General features: G+C 36.8%; 1 protein-coding gene across 1 annotated transcript in view; it reads right to left on the bottom strand.

Moving 5' to 3' along the window:
• Positions 1-250: 250 nt before the first annotated feature.
• Positions 251-15,896, bottom strand: part of TRAM1 (translocation associated membrane protein 1) — a 28,137-nt gene continuing 12,491 nt past the window's right edge. The window contains exons 7-11 of the mRNA XM_019726113.2: positions 9,550-9,620; positions 9,351-9,455; positions 8,409-8,552; positions 7,938-8,098; positions 251-1,819 (exon numbers count right to left, since the gene is read on the bottom strand). Coding sequence (XP_019581672.2) covers positions 1,746-1,819; positions 7,938-8,098; positions 8,409-8,552; positions 9,351-9,455; positions 9,550-9,620 — 555 coding nt within the window. The 3' untranslated portion in view covers positions 251-1,745. The remainder of the gene's footprint in view (positions 1,820-7,937; positions 8,099-8,408; positions 8,553-9,350; positions 9,456-9,549; positions 9,621-15,896) is intronic.

The following is a 15,896-nucleotide window of genomic DNA, read 5'->3' as shown; positions in this document are numbered from 1 at the left end:
CTGAACAGGCCTGTGGCAAAGAAACACCTTTAAGTTGGTTAACCCAGAAGTCCCTGAATTTAGTTGGTTATGAACCATTTTTCCCCACAGTAGCCTTAGTGATTGTGTTTTGTAGGCACACTTTTTTAGGGAAGCCTCTTCTAAATGTCTGTTAAGAGTGTGCTCTGTACACATGGTAAATTTTATGAGATCATATTCTAAAATAGCATAAAGCTTGCTAACAATGAAGAAACGTCCAGGATACAGCTGGTGAAAGTAAAAATTTTTTATTTTGATTTCTCAAATGAATGGTTTGATATAATGCCAGTTTTTAATGGCAAAAATTTGGTTCCACTGAAACTCCATGATGCTACAGAGAGCTACTATTTTTTCCAGGAAGTAGGTAAACAGCTGGAAACAGAAAGCACGACTTCCTAGCAGCATGGCAACTCATTACACTGCAGACCTAGCAGGTCTGCACCTTTTACACTAAAAATGGCACAAACATTAGCTGGTGACCAGAGTGAGAAATGGGGAACAAGAGGTAAACACTGAAAGGAACAATATTATGTATTGTAAAGACAACAAAAAACCCAATATAGCTAACAAGGATTTTAAAGGATAATTATAGAAAAGAGAACCAAATATTTTACTCAAAAGTTTTTTAGAGCCTTTCTGTAGAGATACAAATATATATATATTTTTATCCAAAAATATGTTTTATACAGATAAATGCTTCTCAATTAAAGATGGGACCAAAGCTACAGTTATAACATAAAGCACTGTTTTTTAAGACTGTTTATCCACCTGAATTTTCAATTTCTTTAAGATTAGTGCATTAAATGTTTTCCAAATATAATTACCCGACATTCTTTTTATAGATATAAATCAAGTAGGCATTATTATTTGTAGGTTAAACAATATTTTACTAAGATGCTGTGCATATTGAATATATGACACGCCCCATTGAGTCATTATTAATAAACATATCAAAAAGGGCTGTATCAGATTTTCTTCTTTATAGTAAATATTTAATTTTCAGATCTCCAGTTTACAAGTATTGAAAATGCACAAGAAAGATTTTACTTTACAAGTACTTTTATGTTAATAGAAGATATTTTGATACAATATATGGTAATAAATCTCCACACATTGTAACCAATAGTAGGTGTTTTTTCCTTAAAAAAATGGGGATGTAACACTAATAACCACTACCTATAATATAAAGCACACAATTATTTTGGCGAATTTACAAATCTTTTGTTTTCCCTGGTGTAAAGGCTACAAAAATTCCTAAAAATTAGAGAACACTGAAAACATATTAAAGTTTGACATCTAACTTTATCCTATTTTCATTTTACCCTGAAAGATAACTTAAAAAATATGACCTTGCTGGAATAGGCCATCTTGCTAATATAAAAAATTGGTGAGAGCAAGAAATTGTATCATTGATATGTAGAATATTTGTAAATAGTTATCCAAATCACTAGAAAAATGTTCAAAGATAAAAACAAAATAAAATATGGTGGTGGTCCCTAAGCTATTTTGAAGGCAAGTAGCTTAGTCTAGGCTAAAATATTTTTCTCACTCATAGTAATTATCCTCCCCCCTCAATTGACCTTTAAAAAAATGCATCAAACAGTACAATAGCGAGAATCAAAGAACACAGACTGTATTTTCAAGAACAGAAAAAAATCTCTAGTGCTGAAAGATATAGTAAAAAGCAGATTTCTTTGGGGACATTTAAACAATTAGATTAGAATTCATTATGAAGATTTCTCTTTTCTATTACGGGGAGAGTCTGCTCCATTTGAAGTTACTGTTCCATTTACACCATTTTCTGAAAAGAGGAAAGACTCAGTGTTACTCTCTTATGAATTAATGCAAATATCATGTTTATACTTAAAGATACCTTCTGAAAAGAAAACTTAAAACCCAATATATACTCTAACAACCCTTAGGCGAAACTTATTCACCTATGCTTAATCTTCACTAGTAGTATTTTAACCAACCTGATAACATGTTAAACACAATGATATGAAAGTAGCAAATTAAAAGAAAAGTAACTATAGTACATCAGTTAGATCTCAATAAAAAAAAACAAAAAGTTACTATTGAACGCAGGAAAAAAGTGACAGAAGATAAAAAAACTAAAAAACAATTACAAGAATTTTAAAATAATAGTCTTTAGAGCAGTGCTTTTGGTATAAATAAAGAACCTTTTGCATTTGACAGCAGACAAATGAAGTTCTTAGGAGTATGTTTATAACATATTAAAAAGTCGGTATTTAGGATGGTAGCACTTATGTTTTAAGAGTGTATCACGGCCTTCATCTTTCTCAATCTATGATGGAATAATTGATGTCAGACTAACCCGCCCTCCAAAAATACCCATAAAAGTTGAATACAACTATGGCTGTTTAAAGGCACTAGGAAAAAACCAAGGCAGCTATGTGTTTTTCTCCCTCAAGGCACTTGCCAACCACTAAATGTGCACACACCAAGCAAGACTCAAGAGTAATCAAGCAGGAAGCAACTCCTGGGAAAGTACAAGGCTAAACAGAGAATTGGGAACTCTCACAATGACAGGGAGACAGAAACCTGAATTCAGGGCCCATTGGGGAAGAAAGCCCTTATAAACAGTTGATGTCCTAGGAATGAGGGGGAACTGGAAATAGATCATCTTCGATGATCCAGAAGGATCTATCCATACTCAATCCAGGGCTTCTACAAACTCATCCCAAGCCTCTACACATCTTTACACAAAACGTCTGTTATGCAATGAAAAATTACCAGGCATGCCAGAAAACAAGGCCTAATGACTGAAAACTAAGAAAAGAAAATGTCAGAAATAGATCCTCAGGTGATCCAGGCAGGGAACTGGCAGACAGTAAAAGAACAATGATTAATAAAAATAAATGTGAAGATGAAGAATTTCACCAGAGAACTGAAATCTTTAATCCTAGAACTAGAAAACACACATATTAAAGTTTAATAGCAGATCAGGCAAACAGAAGAGATTAGTGAACTCAAAAAAATACTCAGACTGAAACTTAGAGAAAAAAGGATAGAAAGTATGAAAAGATATAAGGGACATGGTAAAAGTGTTAATTTAACATAGGTATTGGAGTCCCAGAAGGATAGGAAAAGCAATGTGGCAGAAGCCACAAACAATATTTGAAGAAGAAATGGTCAAGAATTTTCCAAATAGAAAAGAAACCATGAAACCATACTCTGGGTGGTGAACACACAATGGAATTTATAGATGATGTAATATAGAATTGTACACCTGAAATCTATGTAACTTTACTAACAATTGTCATCCCAATAAACTTTAATTAAAAAAAAAGAAAAGAAAAAAAAAAGGAGGGCCGGCCGGTGGCTCAGGTGGTTGGAGCTCCATGCTCCTAACTCCAAAGGCTGCTGGTTCGATTCCCACATGGGCCAGTGGTCTCTCAACCACAGGTTGCCAGTTTAATTCCTCGAGTCCCACAAGGGATGGTGGGCAGCACCCCCTGCAACTAAGATTGAACAGGCACCTTGAGTTGAGCTGCCGCTGAGCTGCCGCTGAGCTGCCGCTGAGCTGCCGCTGAGCTCCAGGATGGCTCACTTGGTTGGAGAGCATCCTCTAAACCACAAGGTTGCCGGTTCAACTCCCACAAGGGATGGTGGGCTGCGCCCCCTGCAACTAGCAACGGCACCTGGACCTGGAGGTGAGCTGCGCCCTCCACAACTAAGACTGAAAAGGACAACAACTTGACTTGGAAAAAAGTCCTGGAAGTACACACTGTTCCCCAATAAATTCCTGTTCCCCTTCCCCAATAAAATCTTAAAAAAAAAAGAAAAGGAAAGAAACCATGCCAAGATTCTGGAAGCTTTATACAGCACGGAGTAACTACAAAGGAACTCATACCTAGGTACATCACAGTGTAACTGCCAAAAACAAAGACTAATTATCAGACTGAATGAAGTAAAATGAAATCCAAATATATTCTGCTTATAATAGACACAATTTAGATTTAAGGACAAACAAAGGTTTAAAGTAGAAAAATATAGGAAAAGTTATATCATGATGATATTTTACTCCAAGAAAGTTGGTGTAGCTAGGGTAAATTCGGACAAACTAGAGCTAAAGATGGACACTTGATAATAAAAAAGGACAAATTCCATAGAAATTCATAACCACCCTATATTTTGATGAACCTTTAATGCATCTTCAAAATACTTAAAGCAAAACTTACAAGCTACAAGGAGAAATGGTCAATACTTTCACAGTAAGTGACAGAACAAGCAAAACTCTTTCCACCAAATCAGTAAAGACTCAAGACTGAACAACAATGAACACATTTGACCTGATACCTCTAGAACATAATACCCAACAAATTCAGAATTCGCCTTCTTTTGAAGTGATGCTGAGCCATAATGAAGCCTCAACAAACCACAAAGAACTGCTGTCATTCGGAGCATGTTCTTTAACCTTAAGAGAATTAAGCTAGAAATCAATAACAGAAAGAAAACTGGAAAGTGCCAAAATATTTGTGCATTTAACAATGCACTTATAAATAAGCCATGGGTCAAAGAAATCACAACTGGAATTATAAAATATTTTAAATTGAATTTATAATGTAAAAGACCTATCAACTTGTGCAGTACAGCTGAAGCAGTGCTGAAGGAAAAGTTTGCTCTTAAACTGCAAGGAATTCACATGAAGGGATGAAAATCAATGATTTAAAGATCCAAGTCAAGAAGGTAACCACAATAACAAAGCATCAAATTAAACCGAAAGAAAGAGAAATAAGAACAGAAATAAATGATCTGAGAAAAAAAAAAAAAAAAGACAAATGTGGGCCAGCCTGGTGGCTCAGGTGGTTGCAGCACTGAGCTCCTAACATCAAGGTCACCAGTTCGATTCCCACATAACCCGTGAGCTGCACCCTCGAGAGCTAAGATTGTGAACAACAGCTCTCCCTGGAGCTGGGCTGCCGTGAGCAGTCGGAGGTTGGCGTGATCTACTGTGTGCTGCCGTGGGCTACCGTGTACTGCCAGGAGTGGCTGGCAGACAGTGTGAGTGGCCGGCAACCTGTGTGAGTGGCCGGCAGCTGACGAGAGCTGTCGTGAGCTGCTGTGAGCAGCCGACCTACAACTGGTGACCGACTGCCTCAGCCCCGGGGGGAGCACAAGGCTCATAATACCAGCCTGGGCCAGGGAGCTGCGTCCTACACAACTAGACTGAGAAACAACGGATTGAACCGGAGTGGGGGTGGGAGGATGGTGGAAGAAAAGGGGGAAAAAAAAGACAAATGCTGGTTCGTGGCCGATGGAAAGAAAAAAGAGAAAGGCATAAATTATTAACACAGGAAATGAAAAATGGAAATCACTGCTGTTCTACAGGCATAATAAGATAACAAGAGAACATCGTGAATAATTGTATATCAATACCTTTGCAGATTCATAAAAATAAACAAATTCCTTGAAAAACACAACTTACCAAAAGAGGTACAGTAATAGAAAATCTAAATAATTCTATTATCTACTAACGAATGTGAATCTGTAGTTAAAAACCTTCCTATGAAGAAGATTCTAGGTTAGATAGCTTCACTGGTGAATCTTTCCAAACATTTAAAGAAGAAATAATGCTGATACTACAAAGGACAAAACTGCCCAGGGCTTTCTATAAAGCTAGCATACCCCTGATACCAAAACCTGATAAGGACGTTACAGAAACAAAACAAAACAAAACAAAACAAAACAAAACAAAACAAAAAACAAAAAAAAAACCCCTAGTTACAGGTCAATCTTTTACATGAACACAGATGCAAAAATTCTAACAAAATATTGGAAAAATACCCAATCCAGCGAAAGCGATGTATTATCAGCATCAGTTTGGGGTTATTATGCCAGAAATGCAAGATTGGATTTATATTTGAGAATCGATACATTACAAAAAATACACATCAGTATGCCTTATGAATACAGTTATAAAAATCCTGAAGAAGACACTAGTAAACCAAATCAAGCAACTAGTAAAGAGGATTACATACTGCGACACGTGAGAGCTATCCCAGGAGTGCACTGTTGGCTTAACATTCAAAAATCAATTATAATGTAATCTATGATATCAATAAAGGACAAAAGCCATCTGATAATCTCAGGAGATGCAAAAAATGCAAGTGACAAAATCTAATACCCTTTCAATAACAAAAAATGTAAACTAGGAGTAGAAAGGCACTTTCTCCACCTGAAAAAGACCATTTAGGGAAAACCCGTGGGCAACCTTATATTTAATAGCAAATGGAGCTACCCCAAGGTCAGGGACAAGGCGAGGATGTCTGCTCTCGCCACTTCTATTTGACATCTTCCTGGAGGTTCTAGCCAGGGTAATTGGCAAGAAAAATGAAACAAAAGGCATCTAGATAGGACTAGAAGAAGGGAAACTACCTTTATTTGTAGGTGACATGATCCCTATACTAAAAATGCAAAGGAATCTACAAAAATTTTCCTATTAAATAATAATAATTAAAAAACCTAGTAAGTTCAGCAATGTTGCAGGACATAAGATTAACATGCAAAGGTCAACCGTATTACTAAAGACTAACAAAGAAAAATCCAAAATTGAAATTAAGAAGACGATTCTACTTACAACAGCATCAAAAAGAATATAAAAAGAATAAAACACTTAGAATAAATTTAATAGAAAAAATGGCAGATTTAACACATTGATAACTACAAAATTTAATAGAAAGAAATTAAAGAGGACTCCCCTAAAATAGAAAGACATTCATGTTTAAGGCAGTCTACAGATTCAAGATAGTTCATTTTAAAAGCCCAGTGGGCTTTTTGCAGAAATTGACAAGCTGATCCTGAAATTCATATGGAAATGCAGAATAATATGAAAAAGAATAAAACCAGAGGACTCACATTTCCTGACTGCAAAACTTACTACAGATTTACAGTAATCAAGACAGTGCGATACTGGCATAAGAACAGACAGATTAAGAGAACAGAATTGAGAGTCCAGAAATAAATTCTTACTTTTATGATCAACTGATTTTCAACGAGAGTATCAAGACAATCAATAAAGATTTGTCTTTTCAACAAATGCCGGAACAACTGGATAGCAATATGCAAAACAATGAATGTAAAATGGTGTAGCCACTTTGGAAAACGGTTTAGCAGTCCTCCCAAAATGTTAAACATACAGTTACCATACGACTCGGCAATTCCACTCTTAGGCATATAACCAAGAAAGCAAAAAACAGGTATTCAAACAAAACCGTGTACATGAATGTTTACAGCTCTTTTCATAATAGCCAAAAAGTGCGAACAACCCAAATATTCATCAACTAATATGTGGATAAACAAAATACAGTATATTCATACAATGGGATATTTTTTGGCCACAAAAAGGAATGAAGTATCAATATATGCTACACATGTATGAATCTTAAGAACATGCTAAGTGAAACAAACCAGTTGCAAAAGATCACATGTTGTATGACTGCATTTATGTGAAATGTCCAGAAAAGGAACAGTCAGTCAGATGTTACAAAAACCAAAACCAAAACAAAGAACTATTCCACTTGGGACTAAAGGGCAGATGGGTTGCAAAGAGGTTTTGTTTTTTAATAAGATGCTTGAAAGCACAAAGTTTCTCTCTCTAGGTTAGTTATTCACTAAAACTGCGCCTATGCATTGGTCTATAGTGGCTCACAGTGATCAAGGAAGACACACTCGTGAGAGAGAAACTGAGAGGACAGCTTCTGAGGAGAAAAACTGACCCCAGGAAATGAACAAACTGTAGAGTGGGGAAAGATTACTTTGCTGCTAATTTGCTAAAAAGTAGAGTAAAATTTTCTTTATAGGATTTTAAATCTTAGTAAGATTATAAATAAGACCCCAGAACATTAAAAAAAATTTTTTTTCTACTTCTGTTTTTTCACTGCTTACTGAATACAAACCTGTTCCTTTTCTAGAAGACCTGCCTTTCGTCACCGTTGGTTTCTTCTTCACAGTTGGTGCCTGCAAAGTAGAATGTTCCCTCCACCTCCGAAGCTGAAAATTAATGAACTTCCACATCATGAATGCCTGGGTAATGCAAATTGATGCCAGAACAGCAACTCTGAGAATATTAAGAAATAAACAAAATATTAGCGTGCATCAAAACAATGCCATTGAATAGTCTACCTTGTTTTGATACTAGTAATTTAGTGCTAAATTCCCAAGATTATGTTAATAATTATCCCATTAATGATTAATCCCAGAAGTTTAATAAATGCTTTGGTATTTAAATGTAGACACATGAAACTGCAATAGGTATGAAATGAAGCCAAACAAACAGTTTCCCTAGCCCCCATATTCACTCCTTTATTTTTCAGATAATACATACCATTCAGCTGCACTAAGTGAGAAAAACAGTAAACTGACCATACCTTACAGCCAACACGTTGAAGTTTCCTGCACTGAAATCTAGCTTCTGGTTATCTGCTCTCGCGAGGCCAAAGCCCACAGTGAGGACCGAAAGAATTAAAGTCAGAAGTCTTCCCAAAACAAACAGAACGGCCCAAAGAGAAAACCTGGAAGAAAAGTGTCACAAGTCCAATTCATAAAATGGCAAAGATAAGAAAATATTCTAGTAGGAATCAGATTCCTATTTAGAAAACGCACATTAAAACACCATTTCCTATTTTTCGGCCAAAAGGATTCTGCAAGTCAAATGTTTGGAAAGTGCTACGTTATATCACACTTTTAGAGATACATATTAGCACACTTAATGTGCTAGGAAGTTTGTTAAAGAAACGTTTGATTTTTTTGTTTAGCTGGTGCTTTTTCAAAAAAACATAACTACTATTAATGATCCTCAGAGCTAATGGTATGCATGATTTTCAAAACTGCTGAACAAAACAGAAAGTGTGTTGTAAACAGGACAGTAATTCTCACTTAAGATTCCCACTTCTGCCGTTATTTTTAGGGTTTCACAGTCTACATGTCACACCACTTCAATTCTGCTTTCAGTTCAATTTTCCCATCAAAATAGTTTAATATCTTTAAGGCGATATAATCTACTATTTCATTTTCTTCTGAAAGTTCACTTCCCTATCATTCTTTCTCCAAAAGAAAAACATGTGTTAGCGAAATTGCAGAATTCAGAAAAGTAAACCCAAAAAACCTTGAAAATTACAAGTTCCAATACAGTATTCTCTAGCCTAAGAATGACTCCACTTTAGAGAATAAAATACCAACCTGCGCTGCTGAATAGTTTCATTTTATTTAAAGCTGCTTCTAACAACTTACAAAGTAGTATAACTGCAGGGCCCTTGGCAACGCAGCACTGACTTTAATTACACAAGAAATAAAATGGCTAACCAACTTACCCTTTCTGATACTTTTCATCGCTGAAATAAAACAGGCGGGAAATGTGGAAAAGAAATTCAACAAAATAATGCAGCACCAAAAGAACAAGTCCGAGGTGATTCAAGCTGTTAAAAGAACAAATTTAAAATGACTTATCAGTGAAGATAGATTGGCACAGTCTGCCCAGGCCACACACACCCAAGAAAAATCCCAACTCACTTCAAAAGATAAGCTCCAGCGATGTGAAAGAGGTAAAGACCGATGTACACAAGCTGGCGAGGAATATCTTCCTGTAAACAGAAAACTGCGTTAGAGATGAAAACATGCCGCAACATTTCTGTTCCTCAGAACAGTGTGGTGGGGTGAACAACGCGCTACCCACCACAGGAGGCACGGACCCGAGGCTTTTCCTACCCGCACCCCACCCCGCTGCTCACCCCAGTTCACGGCGGTTAGCGAGTCATTTAACCTCACTTGGCTTCGGCTACCTCATCTGTAACATGTCAGTAACACCTGGGTTTGCTTGAATCCCATGAACTCAAAATCCCTTTCAGTGCTAAGATCTATGGTTCTTTTTATAACAAACATTTATTACGTGACATGATATTAATAACCATAATGATGTCCTCCTAATACTAAAACTGCAATGTTTATAGCAGTAGAGATGCATTTGTTTACCTAAACTTGTATTTACATTTTTCAGCTCACACTCTTAGTCCCTTTCATTATCAGCTATAGTCATTAAAATTGAAGGTTAAAATTTTATCTTCTCACTCAGGGTACCACCTAATTGTATATTCTTTCTCCTCTTAATAACCCTGTAAACCAAGTATCCAGATTTTTCCTTTGCTTCTCTTTTATTCTTCCACAGTCTCTAGCAACCTGGTTATCTTGGAAAGTGTTTTTAAAAAATGTAAGTCAAGACACACTGGTGGATCACGAAATCAGTCGAGGGGGTCACACTAACCTCTTTTAAAATATGAAACAGAATAGAAAGTGCTAGAGTGTACAGCACATTGTACTGTTTCATGAAAACTGTTCCAGATTTCACACACATACACACACACACACACACACACACACTCACACACAATTATGAAGTAAAACCTAGTTTTTCATCTTGGGTTGTAGTCAAGAATGTTTGCAAAATACAGAAAGAGGCCCAATAAACACTTGTTGATTTATAAAATGCCTGCACCTCTCATTTCTACTCTCTGATTTGGGCAGTTTTCCATATATAGGTGTCCCCCAGCTTTTCACTTTACGCCACTTTCCTTTTACGAAAGACTTACATTAGGATCTGTTTTTGCTAATCGAAAGAAATCTGAAGAAGATTATCAAAAAAGGCGAGAAGTGGAAACAGCGCTCAGTATTTGTTCTGCAGGAGCCATTACAGAGGCAGTGCCACCCCGAGCAGGTGGTCCCGCCAAGCTCCTTCCCTGGGAACCCCACTCAGCATCTCAGCATCAGGCCACCATAACTTTGAACCACGTCTGTGAGCATCTGTACTTTATCTCAATTTATTTTGCGCATCTGTTAGCAAGATGTGTCCTAAGGTAATTAACTGCTTCTCTGCTTTACGCTATTTCGGCTTAAGAAAGGTTTCACAGGAATGCTCTCCTTTTGGATGGCAGGGAAAACCTAGCCATACATACATGGCATATTAGCCTGGCAGATTTTAGAAGGCCCTATTAGCCTGTTAGCACTCTTCATGTAATTAAAACTATTAAAACGGTGGCAAGCTGACCTGCATTCCTCTGGCTCCTCACTAAACTCTCCGGCATCTAGTCTGTCTGAGCACAGGCCTCTAATTGGTCCTCTATTTCTCCCCCTCCATTTCAGTGGAGAGCTGCTACGTAAATTTTCTGAGAAAGAGTAGAGATTTTACAAGCATAGTTTTGATGCTGAAAACTCTTCTCAAGTACGAGTGGTGTGCAGATTGGTGTTAAAAAGGCAGAACACACAGTCGAGTGGTACCCTGTGTAGTACCACGTCTTGGGACTTCCGGGGCAAACTCCCAAGACACAACACCAAGAGTACAAAGTGGCTCTTCCAACTGCAGGGAGAACTATCTCTGAGAATAAGAGTCTTAAGATCCTTGCCACATAATTTTCAAGCTTCAAATGAATTATTTCTCCTTCCCAAAGGAGAGAGGGAGAGAAGTGTTGAGAAAAAATGCTGAAGCTCAACCACAGGAAACCTTTTTATTCTCTCACAATCATTTCAGAACAGCTCAGCTGTAGTATTATCAATGTAATTTGATATGCTATATACACGTTTCCCAAAGTGTGATGTGTGTATCACTGGCATTGTACAAAATGATTTTAGATAGTACCAAACAGAACACTTTAACCAGAATTTTTAAAATAAAATATTTTAAGTTACAGCAAGGTGGCATGTAAATGACCTGATAGGGGAAATACTGCCATATTCCTTCAGACGTGCTCGTTAATGCTGCAAATTTCTGACGAAAAACAGACCAAGGGGACCCTCAATACTTATAAATGAAACCTTTATAGTTTTTAATTGCTGATTGAACATTAAACTCTTTTCATTACATAAAAACTTGTGTAAATCAATGGAAAAATTAGTCCGCTGGGATAACTTCTGGAAAAAGCATTTTATTGAAGGGTAACTTCTTGGGAGGACTAAAAAAATATCTAAATTTAAAGAATACGTTTTAAAAATACATCATTTAGCAGAGAAACTAGCTGCCTGTTTCCCTCTCTGACAAATCTAAAACCACCATTATAAATGACAAGAAAACCTACATTTCGATAAACCATTCCATTTCTCTTATCTTTTGTCTGAAATCTCAACTTAATTAGGTAAAGTAAGGTTGTGCGTGCCGTTAGGTAAGGAAAAACCCAGAGTCTCTTGCCTAAATTCAGGTTCAACTTTGCATCTAGCCCTGCCTTTCTTATAGTTGACCAAATGGAGAGTAAAACACCATCACCACCTTCTATCTTCACAACGATTAAATGCCTAGCAAGAGTTTTCAAAATAGTTTCTACTACTTTCAAAAGGACAGAGTATCAAGAACAGTTTTCTAGTAACGTTCCCTTCAGCTATGTTTTCTAAAGCAATGTTTGTACACTCCGAGCCTAACCAGAGAAAAAGCAAAAATAAGTGAGTGACAGAGATGAGTATAATACCACAGGGAGTGGTGGAGACTGTGGGGAACTAGGCAACACATACACCCTAGATTAAAAACATTGCCATATTATTTTAGAAATACAAAGGGAACAACAGGGTGATGTAGCATGATTTTTTAAATGAGAAATTTAGAAAATGGCTGCTTTTAGCATCCTTGTTTTAGGCCAAACTCTTCTGCCATTCTCCAATCCTCATGGGGTGACAGCTCCTCTGCAGGGGTGCTTACATGTCTGAGGCCATCAACAAAGACCTGGCCCAGCACCATGGTCTTACACGTGGGGTTTACACGTTCCCACGGACTCCGGGGAGTGGGGGAGAACAGAGGAGGCTGGTGGAAGAGGGCCTCGTTAGAGGGAGTTCATGGTAGCAGTTCACTGGCCACATTAGAGCACTGAAACATCCAAAAGCAGCTCCTCACTGTTCTAGAGTCTAGAGTCCAGAAGAATACAAAAGTGACTGAGAGAAAGCTATTCTGGTTTCTCAAGACGTTTTCACACATCATCCTATGATTCTGTTATGTAAATCAACAAAAAAGAGCTTTTTCTTCCTTGAGCCAGAAATGAGGTTTTCCTTATTTGTAATGAAAATGAGTTATTAGAAAAGCTTCGCCAAGTTCTTCTATATCCTTAATGCTAATGTTCAGGTAGTTTACCTAAGGATGAAATCACAGATGATGACTTAAAATTCTGATAGTCTCATTTGGCATGGAAAATCTGATAAATATAGTCCACTTAAGCCAAATTTTAAAATTATAAATAACTTCAAGTGACATTTTTGGTTGTTATTCCAACATCTTTTTGTTAAAAAGGTCAGCCATACTTGTATAGCTCAGTGAATTTCTATTTTTTATAAGAAAATGCTTTTCTTAACTACACTATACTAAAAAACAAGCTTTAGACTGGATATCGCATATATGCCCTAAGCCACCGATGGAGCCATCTCATATTGAAATCTTTTCAAAGCTCTCACAGGGATCTGTATGACTAGTTTATTCTGAACAACAAGTAGATATTTGGGTAAGATACATAGCCTTGAAATCCTCAATCGGTATCATTTCTAAATGCTAACAGAGGTCTAGTGGAGGAATCAGTAAGAAGTAAAGATGTACTCTGAAAAACTGAGAGGATTAAAAAAGTGGCTCTAGTGATCAATGAATGACATTATCACGGTAGCATCTGAAAAGCGTGAATACGGCTTTCAAGAAGTAAGTGGGGAAAACGCATTATTTCTCATTTAATATACTTTATATGATATATAATTAAACTAAATATATTGACTATTAGAAATAAAAACATTTGGTTGTTTCATCCAGTTCCCTGAAACCTCATATATTTAAGTTGGCTAAGAAATTACATTTTGAATCTTCACATGGGCAAAATGGAGGATTGTTTATATTGACGCATACTTATTATATGTAATTAAAATATTCTCCTTAAAAAAAACAACTGAGTTACTTGTGACTAACACACCTCTTGAACTGCTACCAACAGTGTTCCTTTCTTTCTTCATTTCTCTGCAGGATCAGCTCAAAACAATCACTATACTAGTTGCTTCCAGTAAAGAGTTCTTCCAAAAATACTTTTCAGAGTAAATTTTAAGAAACTGTTTAACACATATGCAGCTGTTACTTTCAAATTATGTTAATTACTTGAAACAGTTACTTTTGACTGCAATATGTAGGTGTTAAAAATAGTCTCCGTCAAGTTCTAAGATATGCAAATTATTCCATAAAAATGAGATCGCATTTCTGGAGAAATGCCATCTGGCAGGAACTGATAAGAAAAGAGCTTTGGGAACTAAAATGAACAATTACTTTGAAATGTCCCTCTACTTACATGGTCAATGAACACAATATAGATATACAGATTAATAATGAAACCTAGAGGTACTATGTCCATGGGTACAAAAGTACATGAAGAAAGCTTTAAATAGTTGAGCCATGGTACTGAGACATCAAGAAACCATGAGCCTCTCAGCAGCGCTGTCCAGCAGGTCCTGCAAGGGTGGAAATGACCACTATCTCTGCTGGCCACAGTGCTAGACAGTGTAGCCACGTGGCTAATGAGCACTTGAGATAAGCCTGGCATGATCGAGAAAGTGAACTTTGTTGCTATTTACTTCTAATTAATCTAAATGTGACTAGCGGCTACTGTTTGGGACAGCGCAGGTCTCGGACATCTCCGGTTCACACTAGGTGCTTACTGAAAACGGAAGGGCTACTGGAAATTGTGAGCCTAAGAATTTTATCTTAAGACAGTTCTAGGTCAAAGGTTTTACGGATCACCGTCCTAATCCTTACAATCAACTGAACTAGAAAAACACCCTCTTTATAAAAGAAATCAACATAAAAAGAACTTTCAAGTCATACAGAGTACAAGGGCTCTCACTGGTGCTGTTTTTCAGTCACAGCAGACAACATCAATGACAGACACACAGGACACAAAAAACACAGACACAAAACAGTAGTAAATCAGGTACCTATATTCATCAATTAACTAAATTGTAGTACATATAGAAATCAGAGCTTGTGGCGTTTGAGAGGGCAGAGATAAACTGGTCATTGGAAGGGTTCTTACACTTATGTTTTGGAAAGCTTCTCAAAGTAAGGCAATACAAAAATGTTTTAAATGTGGAAAAATGTAAATATATATACAACAGAGTATAATGAATCCCCAGGAACCCATAACCCAGCTTCAACAGTTGTTAACTCATGTCCAAACGTGTTTCACCCATGTCCTCACCCATGTATGATTTCATGCATGAAATTTTAAAATAATCTCTCCCCCTAAAAGCAAATAAAAGTGCTTGATTCATTTATGGTAGGGAAAAAGTATTCCAGGAAAAAGAACCGCTGTGTTGGGATTATAAAATGAGAGACTATTCAGGTGAACGAAGTATAAAGAGAGAAGAAAGAGGAACCAGGGTTGGGGGGTTGGCACAGATGAGAGAAACCCTAAGAGGACAGGTGAGCAGCTTGTAGTTTAAGGCAACAGGGAGTTAGTATGGGTTTTAGAGGAGAAAGAGTTAAATAAAGGAAATAAAGTTGATTTGTGATGTCATGGAAGTCTGACTTCAGAAGTACTGAGGGCAAAACTAGAAAAAAGAATACTGCCGTGCTCTAGCAGTTTCTTTCTTCAAATAAAACAAACATCTTTCCCACATGCTAAAAAGGGAGTGCTCCGCCCACCTCAGGAAAAGCTTCTCTGGTGAAATATTTAACTATGGTTTTCTTTTTTCAATACCGAATTTTTCTTTGGGACTTACACAAGGAACTGTCAGTTGAAAGATAATCTGATTAATCCTTTGGGTCTCACTTGTGAAACTGCTAAGAATATCAATAATATGAAACTAATGTTACATCTCAAAATGTGTTTAAATTTTAATTAATTTTAAATTACTACTAACATAAT

This window comes from Rhinolophus sinicus, linkage group LG14 (genome assembly GCF_036562045.2).
Source record: "Rhinolophus sinicus isolate RSC01 linkage group LG14, ASM3656204v1, whole genome shotgun sequence".
Taxonomy (NCBI): Eukaryota; Metazoa; Chordata; class Mammalia; order Chiroptera; family Rhinolophidae; genus Rhinolophus; species Rhinolophus sinicus.
The sequence above is the reverse complement of the archived record's forward strand: the minus strand, read 5'-3'. Positions and strand labels throughout refer to the sequence as shown.